The sequence below is a fragment of the Linepithema humile genome, chromosome 2 (genome assembly GCF_040581485.1).
Source record: "Linepithema humile isolate Giens D197 chromosome 2, Lhum_UNIL_v1.0, whole genome shotgun sequence".
In the NCBI taxonomy this organism is placed as follows: domain Eukaryota; kingdom Metazoa; phylum Arthropoda; class Insecta; order Hymenoptera; family Formicidae; genus Linepithema; species Linepithema humile.
In genome coordinates, this window is record NC_090129.1 from 35,767,560 (window position 1) to 35,787,965 (window position 20,406).

The 20,406-nt window shown below is 50.0% G+C and overlaps 2 protein-coding genes across 3 annotated transcripts; both read left to right on the plus strand.

Moving 5' to 3' along the window:
- Positions 1-1,505: 1,505 nt before the first annotated feature.
- On the plus strand, positions 1,506-6,447 carry LOC136997920 (uncharacterized protein PF3D7_1120000-like). Its single transcript, XM_067349337.1, has 5 exons — positions 1,506-1,541; positions 2,168-3,107; positions 3,173-3,472; positions 4,590-6,229; positions 6,280-6,447. Exons 1-5 carry the CDS (start codon positions 1,506-1,508, stop codon positions 6,445-6,447), a joined length of 3,084 nt encoding a protein of 1,027 aa, XP_067205438.1.
- A 5,835-nt stretch (positions 6,448-12,282) lies between these two features.
- Positions 12,283-15,353, plus strand: LOC136998065 (uncharacterized). 2 transcript variants are annotated; one of them, XM_067350031.1, is made up of 2 exons: positions 12,283-13,647; positions 13,733-13,862. In XM_067350031.1, the coding sequence occupies exons 1-2, from the start codon at positions 12,390-12,392 to the stop codon at positions 13,837-13,839; spliced, it is 1,365 nt and encodes a 454-aa protein (XP_067206132.1). In that variant the 5' UTR covers positions 12,283-12,389; the 3' UTR covers positions 13,840-13,862. The 2 variants fall into 2 exon arrangements, with proteins under 2 accessions (XP_067206132.1, XP_067206131.1); XM_067350030.1 differs by having other exon boundaries at positions 13,003-13,134; positions 13,218-15,353.
- The last annotated feature ends 5,053 nt before the right edge of the window (positions 15,354-20,406 follow it).

Here is a 20,406-nt window from a genome sequence, read left to right on the forward strand (position 1 = left end):
TAGTGCAGCCAGTTCAATAAAAAACCCGGGTATTCTCTGAGGGTGGTGCTCTAGGGGACTCATTAGAGGAAAGCAAACCTCAATAAAAAACTCGGGCCCACCGGGCATGTTAGCCCAGTGGGACAGCCGGTCGAGGGGGGAAGCCTGGTTAAAAAGCCTATGGAGATGGAAAACTCCGAATCAAACCGGGGACTTGACCAGTTTTGTCAGCACTCCGGTGCTTAGGCATAACGGCCGGCCCTCATTGCACGTGGAGGGCGGCTCCTCATATCGGGGGGTTAAAGTTATGGGTCGCCATTATTTTTTTTTGTTTGAAACCGAGTACCTACGTCGATGCGTCTCGTTGAGAAAAGCAACTTTGGTCCTATAAACATACAGCGGACAACGAATATTTACGGAGTTATAGCTTTTTTTCATCGCCGATTTTTTGGTTATCGGGGCCTACAACTCGAAAACTATAGGAGATAGAAGATCGGATCATAGCACCTTATTGGCAGGGTATCGAGAGATCTTTCAATCCCACCAGGCGGTTTTTCGAAATTCGTAAATTTTTGAAAAAAATTTGGGATGTTGGGGGTAATGGGTCACTACCATTTTCGTTTGAAACCGAGTATCTACGTCGATGCGTCTCGTCGAGACAAGCAACTTTGGTCCTATAAACATACAGCGGCCAACTAATAACTACGGAGTTATAGCTCTTTCTCGTCGCCAATTTTTTGTTTTTTTTTGTTTTTTTTTTGTTTTTTTTGTTATCGGGGCTTATAACTCGGAAATTATAAGAGATAGAAGATCGGACTACAGAACCTTATTCGCAGCGCATCGAGAGAGGTCTTTCAATCCTTCCAGGCGCTTTTTCAAAATTCGTAAATTTATGAAGAACTTGGAGAGGTTTTCTCTTATATCTCCGCAGAAGTTATCGCTAGAGTCTCGAGGATGGTGCTATTCGACGCAAGTCGATCCTTTCCCACATATTCCTTCATACAACATCGGGGAATTTGCCGTTTTTTGGTAAAAATTAAAAAACGTTGTTCGACAAACAAACTTAATTACTCCTATTTCTAGCTCATCTGCCAAGTGTTCTCTACCACCAGATACAATTTTATACATCAACACAAACGTTCCCTCCATTTTTCTCAACTTTTTGTCCAAATTTTTTTTTTTATTTTTGATAAAAAAACTCAATTTCTCCTATGCCAACCTTCTCTGCCAAGTGTTCTCTACCACCAGGTAAAATTTTATACATCAAAATATCGATCTCTCCATTTACTGAGATGCATGTGAATCGACCTTAATGTTCGGCGCCGGCGATCTCGTTACATCATGTTTGCTTATCTGTAATATTTATTACCACGGTTCGTGAAATGCGCGCGCGATATTTCGTTGATTCGTGCCGCTGTATCGATGCTTCGTCCGCGTATCGTCTGTGGGTTTGCGATTCTTCTTTCTCCATCCATTTTCTCGCGCCTACGAGTGCTCCTGCGTCATCTCTGCAAAAGAAAAGGGTAATGGGAATCCCGGAGATACAAAATGTCGAAAAAAAAGTGAGCAGGTAGATCGATAGTACTCGTCGAGACAAGCAACTTTGGCCCTATGAACTATACGGCGGCAAAGCTCGGTTTGGGCTCACGAGCCCCCGAAAGATTTCGATCGTCGACCTTTTTAATTCGGTAACTCGGTAATTACGGGAGATGGAGGGTCGGACCTCAGGACCTTAATCGGAGGGCACGGGGAGGTGTTTCGAACGCGCGCGGCCGTTTGCCGAAATTGTAAAATTTTTTTTCTCTTTTCACCCTTCATCCCTTATATCTCGGCGGGGGTTGGTCGGACGGCCTCGGGACCGGTGGCATTCGACGCAACTCGACCCTTTCCCACGCTACCCTCTATACAAGCGTCTATCTCGAAGGGTTTCCGAGATAATTGGAGACAAAGAATTTTCTCGTAAGCGACTTTCGTACGAATTAATTATATTAATTATTTTTTTTCAGGTTCCGAAAAGTGGGGTCCCACGTGTTCGGGAGGTCGAGAAACGTCGTTGGAACCCGCGAGTTTGGGAAGTTTTTTTTTTTTTTTTTTTTTTTTTTTTTCCCCTTCACAGGTCAGGCGAGACTTTGAAAATTTCTAATTACAAGTATTAGTGAGGTTGTAATATGTTGTAATATGTTGCCAGATGAAAGTGAATTTAGAGGTGATTCGCAGGGCGAGCACTATTCTATCTATAAAGGCGTCATCCAACGAGGATCCGGATTATTGGAAAGCCAAATTTTATGAAATGGAAAAGATTGCAATGGAGGAAAAATGCAAATCAAATGCCTATGAAACTGAACTAAAAGAGGTCAAAAGGACCTCCACAATTAAAGCGTCTTACGATATAGAAACATCGGATGCTCTTGATGATGACCTGTTGCGTTCTGCTTCTTCTCATCAGGAGACAAAGAGTGTTTCTCTCAGGAACAGAGAAGTGGTTATGGATACTAACAAAAGACCTGAAGAAGAATGGAATAACTCATCTAGAAATAAAATGGACAGACTTGATATGGATCTGGCCATGATACGCACCTTGGATAAACTTGGTGAAGGGATGTCACACCTGATTAGGGAAACGAGATTGCTGAGGGAAGACCTAGGCACGCCACGTGAAGTCGTTGGCCCGGTCACGAGTGGCACTCCGGTGATGGCTGCATCTGGAAAAAAGAAAAGAAACATTAATAAATTAAGTGATATTGAGTGGGAAGATAATAAATCTCTAAAGTCGGGAGCGTTGCGTAAGGCTAATAATAATAATAATAAGAAGGGGAATAAAACTAAAAATGATAATATTACACGAACCGAGCAGGGGGAGGATTCGGCTACTTCAACCGATCTCCTTCAACCTAAACTTAGAAAAGAAGTTGTCTTTGTGGAGGACACACGCGGTAGGCACCTGAATAAAGTGAACCCGTCGTATTTGATGACAAGTGTCAGTGAAGACGAAATAATCAATCATAATAGTAGGTATGAACAAGGTAGATTATCAGTGAATAACTCTGTAACTAAACGTTCTTATAAAGAGGTGGTTGAGTCTAGTCCCAGACGGGATCCGAAGAGAAGTGTTCCGCGGATTTCAGAAGGTAGAGAGACATTAAGCTCCCTGAAAAAAAAGTACCTAGTACAGCAGAAGTTTCTATACTCTTAGATGAATCTGAATTGACGTACTCTAGTTTGTTAAGCAGGGCAAGGGAAAAAATGTCGCTCAGTGATCTGAACATCTCGGACACTCGCTTAAAAAGGGCAGCAAATGGGGGAATTATATTAGAGATTCCCGGGGATGATGCGGGAGCTAAAGTGGACAGACTCTGTGACAAGCTCAGGGCTCTGTTCGTTGACGATAAGGGTGTCTTTATTCGAAGACCGACTAAATTAACACAACTTAGGGTATCGGGAATGGATGACTCTATCACTGTTTCGGAGATAAAAGATCATTTGTCGCGAATTGGTGAGTGCACTGTAGGTGACATTTCGTGTGGAAACATTAGATACGTTCGGGGAGGCCTGGGGGTATTATTTCTAAGATGCCCAGTCTCGACAGCTGTTAAAATGCTCGAATCTGAGAAAATGAATATTGGTTGGTCGACCATCCGGGTGGAAGCACTTAGGGCAAGGCCACTGCAATGCTTCCGCTGTTTAGCAGTGAGGCATACCGTGCAGAGGTGCCCGAGTACGGTGATACGGCGTTTCAGCTGCTATCGTTGCGGAGAGACAGACCATAAGGCTTCGGAATGCGCTAATAAGATAAATTGCCCCGTGTGCAGAGACAGGGGCCTGAGCTCGGGACACTTGGTCGGCAGTGTTGCGTGTAAACCTGTCCCACCGGTAAGGATTGTTCGCTCTGTAGCGAACGAAGAATCGGCGAATCGCATCCAGCAGGGGAAACCAGGTCCTTTTGAACCTGAAACAATGAAAAGAGATAAAAATCCGGCAGATAATAAGAAAGATAACAAAGTGGGGAGAGAAAAAAAAAAAAAAAAAAAAAAAGACCAGGGCTGAAAGAGTCGCTGATCTTGACCTCGATGCTCCTTCTACTTCCAGAGAGGGATTTGGTGGCGACACGGGGAAATCTCGACGGCGGATTCCCTCGGATTCATCCATCGATGATGACATGGACATGGACATGGACATGGAATTCATGGAGGCAGATATGTTTCCATTTTGAGAGGTTTTCATCCAGAGAGTGTAAATAAATAGTAAGGGTGCCTCTTCCGCATATCCCGCTGGGAAACAGCTTATGTGCATCATCATATGGTAGTTATGTCAAGTTACAGGGGCGCTATAGTCATAAGAGTGTTGTACAACTTAGACATAGAGAACATTTATATTTATAAGGTTTAGTTAGTTTTAGCTTAAGTTTAGTTTAGTTAATTAGTTAATTAATTAATTAAATTAAAAGAACTTGATTCAATTGAAGTAAGACAGTAATATGGACGTACTTATATATATATATATATATATATATAAACATGGTAGTTGGAGGGAAGGGTGTGTATGCCCCAACAGCAGAGGCAGGAAAGTATATGTGACAGAGGGCCGCAGGCGCACAAACATACTTCGCTCAGACAGCGAGCAAGAGAAAGAAGATGAATCCGACCAAGAGGAGGAATCTGAAACAACGACAGCGACAGTTGCGACAACAGCAGCGACAGTAGCGACAGTAGCGACGACAGCAGTAGAAGGAATGGCGGCGAGCCAAACTGAGAAAAAGAGAGGTCGAGGTCGCCCTCCAACGACCTATGAATACGTAGGGCTTGCCAAAGCCAAAAAGAGAGTTGCCGAATTGGAGCAGGAAGAGCTTGAGAGACGAGCGGAACTAGAACTCCTGGACAGCATGGCCCTCAAACGAAAGGAGGAAGAAGAAATGAGGAGCAAGCTACATCGAGGTATGGTGCAGGATATTCTCACTCAACCATCGAAAAGCAGTGAAAAACTACAGGACACCTGTGACAGGAGAATTCTCCTGACCTCAGTGGGAAATGCAGTGGGCACGATCAAAGAAGTTGCAGTCAAATCTGGCAATCTCAAGGGCACATATGTTAAAGCTCTAAGAATCGCGACCCAACAGATCTCAACGGCGATGGAGACTCTGGCCAATCTTACCGCCAGCGACGAAATCACTAGGCTCGAGAAAGAGAACAACCAGCTAAAAAAAGAGATGGAATCTCTACGAGAAGAAATGCGAGAACTTCGCGAGCAAGTCAAGGCGCAGAAGACAAGCAGCTTTGCCATAAAAGGCAGGAGTCCCTCTCCGTATGCAATGGAAGAGGACGTGTGTATGGAAGAGAGAGAAAGAAAAAGAGAGTCACGTCCACGCAGACTCTCTCTCCCACCCCCCCCAACCCCGCTACAGGGTGACTCCTCACAACCTTTGGCGAAGATGACGGGGGATATCATCAGACAGGTGGGAGAGATGATCAATGCGAGATTTGAGGCCATACAATCTCGCCTACTCCCAGAGGAGAAACTAAGACCACCCCTGGGAGTTAAAGGAGTCTCCAAGGGCCCACAGCCTCCTAAGGAAACGATCCAGAAGAAAAAGGAGAACCCGAAAAAGACCTCCAAGAAGAAAGCGGCAGATAAAAACAGTGGGGGACCCCCCACACCTGTAACTATGTCGCAAGAGGCCCCCGCCAGTAAAAACACCTCAAAAAAGGTCACTCCTGCGGTGACCTTCGTCGAGGTGCTTAAGAGAGGGAAGCACCTAAAGGTAAAGCCCGCCCTGACAGCGGAAAAAGGACAAGCCAGCAAACCGGCAACCAACAAAGGACCGGGCGGTGTCAAGCCAAAAGACAGAGACGGTGACGCGAGCGCGAAGAAGAAAAAGACGAGAGCGCCGCGCCAAACTGCGGCGGTGGTACTAACCATCCCCCCGGAGACGGAGGAGAAACATTCCTGGGAGAAGATCCTCTCTGAAGCAAGGAAGAGGGTCCCTCTCAAGGAAATCGAGGTCGACTACTTAAGGAGCAGACCGACGAGAAGTGGAGGATACCTCATGGAGGTTCCAGGAGAAAGAAGCAACGCAAAGGCGGACAAATTGGCGGATCGACTGAGAGAAACGATCGGAGTCCAAATGAGGATCCAAATAAGCAGACCGGTTGCCCGATCCGAGCTGCGCATACAAGGAGTGGACATCTCGGTCACGGAAGAGGAATTAAAACTCGCCGTGGCCGAGGCCGGGGGCTGCCCCGAGCACGAGGTGCAGGTAGGCACCCGCAGAATTGTGGCATCACAGAAGGCCGGATACTGGCTCAGGTGCCCTGTGAAAGCCGCAGCCAAACTGGCGGCACTAGGGAAGTTAAGAGTGGGATGGACGATGGCAAAGATAGAGCCACTGAGAGCCCGCCCACTACAATGTTTCCGCTGCCTGGAGGCAGGACACACGAGGCAGCAGTGCACAGCGGAGGTGGACCGAAGCGATAGATGTTACCGTTGCGGGCAGGGGGGACACTTGGCGGCTGCATGTAACGCGGCCCCCAAGTGCCCCCTTTGTACAGATCTGGGACGGCCCAATAATCATAGGTTGGGGTCAAAAGTATGTGCCCCTCCCCCCAAAAGGGGGAGAGGTAATGCGAAAAGAAAAGGGGTAGGAGAGGAGAGAGTGGGTGGACAAGAGGCTCTACCCACTCCCTCCTCTGGGGTGGATACTCTCTCCCGCGTGTTGAATAGCGGCCTGGAGGAGGCCATGGACACGGCCTAAAAATGGCGGTCCATGGCGTCCTTCAGGCAAACCTCAACCGCTCCGCTGCGGCGCAGGACCTCTTTGTTCAGCGCCTGGTGGAGTGGAGAACTGGCCTGGCCATAGTGGCCGAGCCGTACGCGGTCCCGACCAGGTCGAACTGGATCGGGAGTGCGTGCGGCTTGGCGGCCATCGTAGGAGAAGGCGGCCGCGAGGCCCTTCCCCTCTCCAAAGCGGGAGGGGGGAGGGGCTTTGCGATCGCAAGATGGGGGGAAATGTTAGTGGTGGGAGTGTACCTCTCGCCGAATCGGACGCTCGCCCTATTCGAGGGGGAACTGGGAGAGCTAGAGGCGGCGATTAGGCTGCTTCCGGCCCTCCCAATCATAGTGGCCGGGGATTTCAACGCCAAACACTCGGCGTGGGGATCTCCGGTCACGGACGCGAGGGGCGAGACGCTCGACCGGTGGGTGGCGGGGCTGGGCCTCGGCGTGATCAGCCGAGGATCGGCCCTCACCTGCGTCAGGCACAATGGGGGCTCGGTAATAGATGTGACGTTTGCATGCCCCCGCGCCTCGCGCATGGTGTCCGGGTGGGGCGTGATGGAGGAGGAGGAGACACTCTCCGATCATCGGTATGTGAGATTCGCGGTCTCCGATCCCTCCCTCGGAGCCCTGCTCGGACTGCCCACCGGCGGCGGGAGGGAGACTTCCACCAAATGGGCGCAGAGACGCCTAAACCGGGACCTGCTTATGGCAGCCGCTGTCGTGGAGGCTTGGGTCCTCGACGCTAGACCCAGGGTGTTAGAGGACGTCGACGAGGGGGCCGCCTGGCTCCGGGGGGCCATGGAGCGAATCTGTGACATGGCTATGCCCCGGATACGGGCGGCCCCCCGCCGACGGGGGGTGTACTGGTGGACGCCCGAGCTCTCACGGCTGAGAGAGGAGTGTAACCGGGCGCGCCGCCGGTACACCCATCGCCGTAGACGGCAGGATCGGGACGCGGATACGGCAGCGGCCCCGCTGTGGGAGTCTTACAATTTGGCTCGTAAGGCTCTTCAGCGGGCCATAAGGCAGGCCAAGGCTAGTGCCTGGGAGGAGCTCGTTGGGACGATCGACGAGGATCCGTGGGGGAGGCCGTATAAAATCGTTAGGAAAAAGTTGCGCGACAGTGGCCCCCCCACGACCGAGCGGTTGGATCCCCGGCTCCTGGGGGACATCGTTGCGGCCCTGTTCCCTCTGGGGCGGGACTGCGACGACCCCTCGGGAGTAGCCCCCGTCCGGGAGCCGAACAACTGGACGGAGGAGCTGGGGATCACGCCCGGCGAGCTCAAAGGGGCCGTCGACCGGATCAAGGCGAAGAAAACGGCGCCGGGTCCGGACGGCGTCCCCGCCAGGGCGCTGGCCTTGGCCTCAGGGGCCCTGGGAGACGGTCTGAGGCATCTGCTCAACAGATGCCTCGAGACCGGGCGATTTCCCCACGAGTGGAAGAGGGCCAGGCTAGTTCTGATCCCTAAGGAGGGTAGGCCCGCCGGGTCCCCCTCGGCATACCGCCCCATTTGTTTATTAAATGAAGCGGGAAAGATGTTTGAGCGCATCATCGCGACGCGAATCAACGACTGCCTGTCGCGGGTGGGACCCGATCTGGCCGACTGCCAGTACGGATTCCGCGGGGGTCGCTCGACTATCGATGCGATTCAACGCGTAAGGACCTTCGCGGATGAAGCTGTTTCCCGGGGGATGGTGGTGATCGCGGTGTCCTTGGACATCGCCAATGCCTTCAACACCATCCCCTGGGAATGCATACGCCGGGCGCTCGTCTATCACCGGATGCCCGCGTATGTGCGGTCGGTCGTCGGGGACTACCTCAGCGACAGGTGGCTCACATACCCGGGAAAATACGGGGCGGAACACCGGAGGGGGGTTCGATGCGGGGTCCCGCAGGGATCGGTGCTGGGACCGATACTGTGGGACCTCGCATACGACGGAGTATTGCGGGCTGCCCTCCTGAGGGGGCTCGGTGTCGTCTGCTATGCGGACGACACCTTGCTCCTAGCGCGGGGGAGGGACTGGGGCGAGACGAGCAGGCTCGCCACAGCCGGGGTGGAACTCCTCGTGGGCAGGATCAGGGGGCTGGGTCTCAACGTGGCGCTGCGAAAGACCGAGGCGGTGTGGTTCGCGGGGCCGCGAGTGAGGGGACCGCCACGGGGGACCCGGCTCCTGATAGAGGGTACCGGGGTCGAGGTCCGGGCACAGATGAAGTATCTGGGCCTGGTCCTCGACAGCCGGTGGAGTTTCGAGCCGCACTTCACGCGCTTGGCCCCCCGAATAAGGGCCGCGGCCTTCTGCCTGCGGCGCCTCATGGTCAATCTCGGGGGGCCGGGGGAGGGAGCACGTCGCCTCTACAACGGGGCGGTCCAAAGTATGGCCCTATATGGGGACCCTATTTGGGCGGAGAAAATGGCGGCCAGTCGGCGCTGCCTGTCGATAATACGACAGACGCAGCGCTGCCTGGCCGTCGGTATAATAAGGGGGTACCGGACCGTCTCGTGGGAGGCGGCGTGTATAATCGCGGGATCGCTTCCGTGGACCCTCGCGGCGGCGATGTACTCGGACCTTTACTGGGACCGGGTGCGTCGCCGGCGGGAGGGACCTGGTGGGAAGATCGGAGCTGGCAACTCGCGAAGGGAGGAAGTGCGGCGGTTCCACACCCGGCGACGCTACATAGGAATCTGGGAGGGGGATGTCGTCCATACGACATCCAGATCAGGGGCGCGCGTCGCCGGGGCCATCCGCCCGGTGTTCAAAGACTGGGTGGATGGACGGCCGGGACAACTTACGTTTAGATTGGTGCAGGTGCTCACCGGACACGGATGTTTCGGGGAGTACCTGCACCGCATAGGGAGAGAGCCCACGGGGGGTTGTCACCATTGCGGGGGTACCGGGGACACGGCGGACCACATCCTGCTGGAATGCCCAGCATGGGATGGGGGACGCCGTGTCCTCCGGGACTCGCTCCATTTAGGGGAAGAGGAGGGGCTCTCCCTGTCGAGCATGGTACAACACATGCTCGACGGGGAGAGCGAGTGGCAGGCCGCGGTCTCCTTTTGCGAAGACGTAATGTCCGCAAAGGAGGCCGCGGAAAGGGAGAGAGAGGTGGCGTCAGATGCCCCTCTCTCTCGGAGAAGGAGGGGGGGGAGCGAGGGGGAGGGCATACTTGTCCTCCATCCTCTAACCCCCCTATGTTGTCCCTTCTCCAGGGTCGGCAGAGGGGCCAGTGTGGGATTCACCGACCCCCCATTGCACGTTGACCCACGAGTTGTGAACCGGAATGCGAAGTGTTCCCGCATTCCGGTTCAATCAAGATAGGATAGGTGACCCTCCATAAGAGAATCACAAAAAGCGTGGGAGGGCACTGGTAGAATGCTAACGCGACTTCAGTGCCATCCCTATAAACGCACGAGAGGAACACCAAGGGGTTTTAGTGGGTAAAAGTCCCACATAACCCCCTCCCCATCCCGGGGGAGGGGGTATGCGTGGGCATTTCCCCTTGTTAAAAAAAATAATAAAAAAAAAAAAAAAAAAAAAAAAAAAAAAAAAAAAAGGGGGGTGTGTATTGCATGTGTATTGCATGGTTATCAATGTGTGTGCATACTTACCTGTTCCTTTGGACGTTCCCGGTTAAATTTTTTTGTTTGGGCTTGTACGCAATCCGGTTTTTTTTTTTTTTTTTTTTTTTTTTTTGTTCTCCTTCTGTCTGGGAGATCCTGACTCTGGTCGGAAAGGGGCGTTGTCCAAGCCCGGTCCTGTCGGAGCAGCTCGGCACGAGTTCCGGTCGAATTCAGCACTACCGAAGGGTCAGGGTCAGGTTACAGGGATCCCGCAAGTACAAATGGACGAAAAAAAAGTGAGCAGGTTAGGTTAGGGTTACAGGCTTGCGCCCGATTTTTCAAAAAATTGACTTTTTTTTTATTACGGAAACTGATGGGCGATTTTGTAGAACGTGGAGCGCCCCAAGTCCCAGGTCGATACGAGCCTCCGTTTGGAAGTTACAGCCGTCCAAACATGATTTGCTATTTCGCGGGACTTAGAAAATTTTCGGACCGATGATTCATGCTCGACGACCCCCGATCAAAAGGTATGCTTTCGATAGGGCTTGAAAAATGCTGCAAAAAAAGTCCTATAAACCACCCCTCTGCGACCCTTAGTTTTCGAGTTACAGGGGTGGAAATGTTTGAAAAAAAATAAAAAATGATTTTTTTTTTTTTTTTTTTTTTTTTTTTTTTTTATTACGGAAAATGATGGGCGATTTTGTAGAACGTGGAGCGCCCCAAGTCCCAGGTCGATACGAGCCTCCGTTTGGAAGTTACAGCCGTCCAAACACGATTTGCTATTTCGCGGGACTTAGAAAATTTTCGGACCGATGATTCATGCTCGACGACCCTCGATCGAAAGGTATGCTTTCGATAGGGCTTAAAAAATGCTGTAAAAAAAGTTCTATGAATCACTCCCCTGCGACCCTTAGTTTTTTTAAGATATTTTGGGAATAAATTCTTGTTTTAGTCATTGTCGTCCTAACCGGTATTTTTTTTTTTTTTTTTTTTTTTTTTAATTTCTAATTGCCCGTCCTGACCATAGTCTCGTCCTGACCGAAGAAAAAATTTTTCTAAGTGCCCGTCCTGACCATATTCTCGTCCTGACCGAAGGATAGGACGACGATGGGAAACTCTCGGAAAGGGTTGGGGCGTGCCGTCAGGACGAGGGGGCCAAAGGAAAGCCGGTTAGGACGGGCGGTTAGGTTAGGTTAGGTTAGGTTAGGTTAGGTTAGGTTAGGTTAGGTTAGGTTCCTTCTCGTTGTGCGCCACCTTGTCGTGGTGAGAAGGCTCACCGTGGAGTGGCTCGCAAGAGTCATTCTGCGGTGCCAAGAGCGCACAGTTCCTCCTATGGGAGGAACAAGGAGCCCGGCGACTCCTTAGGGATGAAGTTCGTGTCTTGGCACGAATGGAATCCCAATCGCCGGTAGGGGTTGGCGGCCCCGACTACAATCGCCCGGTGGCACGGCACCGTTAGGGGGAGGATTACTCCCTGTCCGTGACGACGCGGGTGCTCCCGCAGGCGCGTCTCTGCTTCCCGGTGGGGGGCAGAGGCGCACGCCAAGAGGAGAAAACCTCTATAAAAAACATTGCGGGTGCTCCTGCGGGCGCCTCCCTGTGGTCCGGGTGCTCCTGGTCTACAGGTTGAGTGCATGCCAACCTGAGCCGGTGGCTCGGTTCCCTAATGGGGCCCGGGTCACCGGCTTCGGTGGGAGGGATGTGGGTGCCTGGCTGGTGATCAGTCCAGGTGTCCCACAAGGGTAAAGACCGGGAATATTCTCCTGGTCTTCTGAGGAAGGACAGTCAGATGTATCTGAAAATATCAGATACATCGGACTGGGTCACCTATAATCTCCTATGAGATTAAGGTGAAGGCGATGGTCCGGAGCGGATCTTCCGGGGAGCCTCTTCGGGTTTCCGGTCTGGTCCCGCGACCGGGGCCGTCCGACGCGTGGTTGGATTGGGCCCGGTCGTGTTTACTCACAGGGCAGGTCGGGCTCTTAAGCCTTGGCCGGCAACCGACCTAGGAGAAGGAAAACTCCGAATATTAACCCGCAGAAGAAAACTGTGTTAAAAAATTACAACTTATGAAATTTAATGGAAATAGATGATGTAAACTTACCACCACAGGGGGGGTCGGATACCCCAGTGGTCGGCGCATCCGGGGATATTGTCCCTGTCCCCGATGCGTCGTCATCAAGCCAAGGGCTGGCTGGAGGGTTAGTGACGAGCGCTCCAGTTCAATCTATGATCGTCTCAAACGAACAAGTAAGAGTCAACCTAATATTTTCGGAAGGAGAATATAAGGCAGACGTAATACAGACGCAAGGAACCCCTAACATGGAGTCCATGCCAGAAAGATTACCAGAGGTTACTGTGATACCTCTCAATAAACCTAAAAAGAGGGCAACCGGACGTGCAAGAGCAATAGACAAACCTGACGTCGATTACATGAATCTTGTAACGAGTTCCGATAACGCAAGCATAGCTTCTTCACAGGCAACTTGCAACACTAATAAGACAAACTCGAAACGCACAAAGACCGCTAAAAAAAGAAAATGCAAAAACAACATAGAAAGCTCTACCTCTGAGGAGGAAGAAACAATAGGTGGAAACATGCTCACATATAAACAAAGACTTGAAGCTGGAAAACTACTGCAGGACGTAGCGGACATGTCCACGGCGGAAATTGGAGCACATATAAAAGGATGGCTACGAGAGGTAGATAGTGCCCGTGCTAAATCGAGCAATTTAAAAGGGGATCTATCAAAGAAAATAAAAGTCTGTACCCATGCTGTTATGGAAGCGACTCAACTATTAGAGGCAAGGGCAATATATAAAGGTGATTCGAAATATCTTGAAGAAAAGCTAGATAGATTAACAAAGGAAATGGTTACTATGAAACAAGAAAATGAATTTTTAAAGAAAAAACTGGAGAATATGGAGAAAAAGTCATTACAAGTGAATAGAGAAGACTCCCTCTCCCCTATTCCGGGAACAAAGATCCCCTTCAACGAAGATGAAGATATTTTCTCAACAATAGAGGAGATACATGTACCACCTGCAATTAGACCCTCAATACAAGGAGTGTCCAAGGTAATAGATCCGGGATACAAAGTACTACGTAACAGGGTAGTCCCAAGTAAAGAAGGAAACACACAACATAATAAGGAGGGGGTAGAGGAAGATACACTAATAAAATGGACACCACCACCACTAATACCATCATCTCAGATCACATCTGATGTAAAAGTGGAGGGTCCATTTAAGGAAGTACTTACAGCCATAAATGGCTTGACGGCAGTAGTACAAAATTTGGTACACTTACAAGTAACTGGATCGCAAAAAAATAAGGGTACTTTGAACACTACACTAGTAAAGAAGAAACCTAAAACAAAAGAAGGAATACTTACCGCTGCGAGATCCGCTGGGTCATCCAGGTATGATCCGGCTGCTGCTGCACTCAGGTCTGCTCCGGCTGCTGCTGCACGCTCCGCTCCTGGGACTGGACATCCTGCTCCTAGGGCTGCTGCTCCTGCACCCATGACCGCACCTGAAACAAAAAAGAAAGATATTAGAAACAGAACAACTACAGAAGAAGAAACTGGAAATATAACAGAAGGAAAGGAAGAAACCTCTGCAACACCATGGACTAAAGTTATAGGAAGGAAAGCGAAACAAGAAAAAAGGAAGGAAATAAATTCTGCAAATAAAACACAAAAACAGGAAATAAAAGGAGGAAAGGGTAAGAAGGAAACAAAAAACCCGCTGAAAATGAAAAAGAAAAGATTATCACGGACGGCGGCAGTCACAATAACATGTATGGATGGTAATAATACATATGCCGAAGTATTAAGACAGGCTCGATCAGCTATTAGCCTAGATGAAATAGGAATAGAAAGACCGTCCGTTAAAAATACAATCACAGGAGGAATATTACTAGCAATTCCTGGTGAAAATGCCACAGAAAAAGCGGACATATTGGCAGGGAAACTGCGCAATATGTTCGAGGAAACGAGGGTAAAGATAGGAAGACCTACTAAGAAATCAGGTATAAAAATTAGTGGATTGGAGGACTCCGTGACACAGGAAGAAATAATCCAAATAGTGGCACAACACGGTAATTGTCATACAAGTGACATACGCTGTAGTCCTATTCGGAAATTCAAAGGAGGAATGGGTATGACATGGTTACAGGTGCCAGCTCTAACAGCGATCAAGCTAACCGAGCTAGGAAAACTGAGAATTGGGTGGAATACTGCGAGGATTGAGTTACTGCAAAATAAACCGATACAATGTTACCGGTGTCTTGCCCGTGGCCACACGAGAAGTAGATGTCCACCGGAGAACAAGGATAGATCGGCCGATTGCTATATGTGTGGAGAATCGGATCATAAGGTCACGAATTGCATACAGAGAAAACCAAGATGTCCAATCTGTAGAGCCAAAGGTCTTAAGGATAGTCATAAGGTGGGCAGCCCCGAATGTCCGCCATGTCCTCCAGCCAAAAGCATGGTGCCTCCTCCTACAGCAAACAATGGAAGAGAGGTACAAATGGAGATGGAAATAACTGAAATGTAACAATGGATACTACAGTTATACAGACAAATATCAACCACTCAGGTGGGGCCCAGGACCTACTCGCTCAATACATGATCGAGTGGGGAACGAGCCTCGCCATTGTGGCCGAACCCTACTATGTGCCTAACAACCCAAGATGGTGGGGTTCACTGGGATGCACGCCAACAATTGCAATTGTCTGGGGAGGAGGAGAATTAGGAGATAATCTCCCCTTTAACCCAATCCAAAGAACGAATGATTGGGTAGCTGCCGAATGGGGTGACTACTTAATAATCGCCTGTTACTGCTCGCCGAGAATGAAGAGAGCAAAGTTCGGGGCGTTCTTACAATCGGTCAGCGGATTGATTGACACTTATACAGGTAAGCCTATAATTATAATGGGTGACTTTAATGCCCGATCGAAAAGATGGGATACAAAATATAACGTTAAAGGAAACATGCTGGATACCTGGGCTGCGAGCAAAGGTATGACACTAGTAAATACAGACTCGACACCCACATGTATCAAGGCAAATGGTCGATCTACAGTGGATCTTACATGGGCAAACGCCTCTATGTATAATAACATAAAAGAGTGGCATGTAGATACAAAAACGATCAATCTGTCGGATCACAGATACATTAAAATGAAGATAAAGACTAATCTAAATAAAGTTAAGTATAGAGTGGAAAAGTCAAAACGGGACTTTCCACGATGGAATGTAAATAAATTAAATACAGATCGACTAAATGCTGCTATTATGACTAAAACCTGGACAAATAATGACATGATAGATGACAGCATTAAAAATCAAGTATCATGGATAAATACTACCCTAAGGGAAGTTTCGGATGTGGCTATGCCCAGGAGCACCACCCATAAAAGAAAAAATGCCTACTGGTGGAATGCTGAAACTTCCACCCTACGAGCATGGTACAATAAAATAAGGAGAAAACTGGTTAGAAAAAAGAGAAATGGTACAGAAGAGGAAATAGACTTGGCAAAAACACAATACAAGGAAGCGCAAAAAGACTTTCGTACGGCTATAAAGGTGGCAAAATGTAGGGCCTGGGAGGATCTCCAGAGCACCATCAATAACGACCCGTGGGGAAGACCATTCCGCGTGGTCCTCAGAAGAATGCAGCCGCAAACCTTGCCAATAGTCTCATCTTTGGCTCCGGAGACTCTACATGGTATACTCTCGGTCCTCTTCCCGCAGGGAGAGAGATATGAGAGGAATCACTGGACAAGACAGATAGAATGGCTCCCAGAATGGGACGTTACAGAAACTGAAATAAAAACAGCCATTAGAAGGACACCGAGTAACAAAGCTCCGGGACCAGGAGGAATTCCTGGTAAAATCATAACAGGCACATGTGGACAGTTGATTGAGAGATGGGTGCACTGTTTCACATCCTGTCTGAAAAAAGGAGAGTTCCCAGACCCTTGGAAAATAGCCAGACTTGTCCTACTAAGAAAGAAGGAAGGTATCAGAAATGATCCCGATTGTTTTAGGCCGATATGCCTCTTAGATGAAGCCGGAAAGCTGTTCGAACGCGTAATTGTAGATAGAATACACGAACATCTTGACAATACTAATGGACTATCTGTTAACCAATATGGATTTCGGAGAAGCAGATCCACAGTAGACGCAATACTGCAACTAAGAACGTATGTACAAGAAAAAGTCAATGCAGGAAGTATTGTCATAGCGATCGGACTTGACATATCCAATGCATTCAACTCTTTGCCGTGGCACATTATACTGCAGGCGATGGATGACAAGCAATTCCCTGTATACCTGAAAAACATAATTGGAAGTTACTTGGAAAACAGGTGGATAACCTACGTTAACCGGAGTGGAAGGATCAGCAGGAGGCAGAACACTAGAGGGGTCCCTCAGGGATCTGTCCTAGGCCCCGTATTATGGAACATAGGATACGACAAAATACTAACATCTACAACAATAACTGAAGAATGTCGTATCATATGCTACGCGGACGATACAATTTTACTGGCGACTGGTAAAAGTATACTAGATGCTAAATATCAAGCAGAAGTTGCGGCAGCCACTTTAATCAGAGAGATAGAAGAATTAGAATTAAAAATATCTCCTACTAAAACGGAGGTGATGATTTTTCCTACAAGAGCGATAAAGGAACAAAAAATATATATAACAATAAAGGGAGAACTTTTACAAGTCAACACAGCCATGAAGTATCTTGGATTAATAATAGACGGAGGATGGACATTTACCCAACATTTTAAATATATCATCCCTAAAGCGGAAAGGGTATTAGGAGCCCTATCAAGAATACTCCCAAATCTTAAAGGTCCGGAGGAAAAAATAAGAGTTTTATACTCTAATGTAATCAGTTCAGTTCTGCTGTACGGTGCGCCAGTATGGGCAGGTGATATAGCAAAAAATGCGCATATTAAGAGAGATATCTGCAGAATACAGAAGAAGATTTGCTTACGAATCTGCTGTGGATATAAAACAGTTTCTTTTGTGGCTGCATTACTATTGGCTAGAGGAATTCCCCTTGATTTAATGGCGTTGGCACAGCAACGGGTGTACATGCAAATGAGAGCCAACAACGAACACACTTCAAGGATAAGATTAAGCATGCAAGCTAAAAGAGAGGCGAGAGATAAATGGAAAGAGAGAGTAACAAACGCCATAACGAACAATGAAAGAACAAGTGGTGCGAGAACCATATTAGCGGTCCTTCCCCACTTTGCGGAATGGTATAGCAGAAAAGAGGGACATATTACATTCCATTGTACACAAATACTGACGGGACATGGCTGCTTTAAGGACTTTTTGTCCAAAATACAAAGAGCCAATGCTTCAAACTGCGAACACTGTTCAGAGGAACAGGACACAGCACAGCACACTTTAGAGTTTTGTCCGACCTGGGAGCAGGAGAGAGCGGAACTGCGGAGTGAGCTGGAATGTGAAGAAGACCTAAATCCGACTACGATAGTCGGGAAAATACTGGAAAACAGGTATAAATGGAGAGCATTCACTAAATTTTGTACAAAAGTGATGCTGATGAAAGAGGAAGCTGAAAGAGAGAGAGAAAGGACGGGTGAGTGAGAGGGGATGGGGGACACAAAAAAATCCCCCTTTCACCCCCCTCAGGAGCCCCTTTCTAGAGGATGTCGTTCTCCATTCTACCCAATAAAGGGAGGATAGGGAACAGACACACACACATATACACACACACGCATGCATACATACATACACACACACACACATAGTACAAGCACGCGCACATATACACACACTCTCACACAAACACACACGCACACACACATACACGCACACACATGCATATACATACACATACATACTTACGCAAACGCACAAAAAAGAATATAGAGGGAAAAAAGGGAAGGGGGGGCGGGCCCGAGGGGGTTTTTCCCCCCCTGACTCCGCTTCCATCAACCCCCTTCCACAGTCCTCTCCTTTCGGGGAGGCAGATACAAGTTTTTCACCCCCCCCTTAGAGGTTGGAGATGAACCTAACGGTCCTCTCTCCTAGATGACAAGGGAGGAGGAGGAAAGAAGAAGGAGGTATGGGTTTTCGAGGGTGTCGGAAATCCATGCTGGGCCATGTGGCCCAGAGGTGTGTTCCCACACGGAGGACTCCGACAGGAGACACTAAGGGGCTGGGGCGAAGTATGCCTCCGGCTTTCCGCTCCAGTCCCACAATAGCATGCATGATTTTAAGAAGGAGGGGTTTTAGCGGGTAGGTCCTCGTTGTGTCCTGACAATTGGTCAGGGCATAACACAACGAGGGAATCCCGCACTCCCCCGCAGTACGGGCTGCGGGGGGTCTTTCGAAGATTTCCCCTCCTTCCGAAAAAAAAAAAAAAAAAAAAAAAAAAAGGTTAGGTTAGGTTAGGTTAGGTTAGGTTAGGTTAGGTTCCCTGGCGATGGCGTGCCACCTTGTCGTGGTGCCAGGGCTCCCCTGGTCGATGATCTCCCTTTCCGGATCGGGGCTTCGGCCCCAGGATGGATTGGGGTAGACCACGCTGATGATCTCCCTTTCCGGATCGGGACGCTGGTCCCAGGATGGATTGGGGTGAAGCAAGGGGCTAAGAGCATGCCTTAGGAGAAGGAAGAACTCCGATTAAAAAACCCGGGCAGGACGGGCTCGTCAACCTTGGTAGGCAACCGTCCTAGTGGAAGGAAAACCACGATAAAAAACCCGGAGAAGACAACTCTGTTAACAAATAACAACTATGATAAACACAATGACGACGAAGAGGACGACCTTACCGCCCCAGGGGATTCGGACCCCCAGGGGCCGGCGCGGGGGGTATCCGGTCCCGGTGCCCCCCTCGTCGTCATCGTGCGACGGGCCATCCAGGGCGTGCCACGCGGGCGCCCTGGACGAACGAGCTACCGCGGAAGGCGATCTGTGGGCCGAGGCCCTCAGAACAATACGGGTTCTCCTCACCCTCCTCGAGGAGATCCGAGGACGCAGCGCGCAAGCGCCCAACAGTGGGGGCAAATGCCCCGGAGGAAAGGGGGGACTACCCTCCTATTCCTCTATAGCGAGGAAAGGGTCTGCTCCCAACGTACGTAGCGTTGGGACGCAGACCCAGAGGAGGGAAGGGCTTATGCCCGAAAAAAAGGTGGAAAAGGGAGGGGAGGTCACTCCCCCTCCTAGATGTTTTAAGTGCCTCCTCAGGGGGCACGAAAAATGGCGGTGCCCCTTAGCGGTGGATCGCAGCAATTGCTGCCTCCACTGCGGGGGTGCCGGCCATCAAGCCCGGGTATGCTCGCAGAGGAGGGCGAGCTGCCCGGCTTGCAAGGAAGCGGGCAAGGATGCGGCCCACCGGATTGGTGGCCGCACCTGCCCGATCGTCCCCCCTAGGGGGAGACGAAGAAGAAGGAAGAAGAGGGGAAAGGGGGGGACAGATCCCCCCCTGGAACCTGTTCGAGGTGGACCAGATGTGGGGGGGATTGTCCCCCCCCTGCTGCCTCCCGCAGTGGGAGTTGAGAAGGAAGGGGGGGCTTGTCCCCCCCCATCACCTTCAGCAATGGAGGTTGAGGAGGAGGGGGGGACCTGTCCCTCCCTATCGCCTCCAGTAATGGAGGTTGAGGAGAAGGGGGGGACTCGTCCCCCCCTACCACCCCCAGTGGCGGGAGTGGTAACGGATGATGAGGGGGAGGCTAATCCTTCCCCCCCACCAGTCCCGATAATGGGGATGGTGGTTGAGGAAGTGGTGGGGATTAACTCCCCACCCCTGGAGATACAGGTGAAGGAGAAGGAGGAGGAAACTCCCCTGAAGCCTTCACCTGCGGAGAAAGAGGTGAGGACAAAGTCCCCACCTCCAAAGAAGAGGAAGGAGGAGGATGCGGGACCCGCATTGCCGAGTGGCGGCTCGTGGGATCCCCTGCAGACCGACTTCTTTAGGGAGTTCGAAGTGGAGGTAATGTGCTTCCACGAGAACTCCCTAGGAATGATGGATGCCTGCGAAGGCATCCTAAGGGAAATGAGTCTTCCAAAGACTCATAGGCCGGACCTGTGGGGTGCCA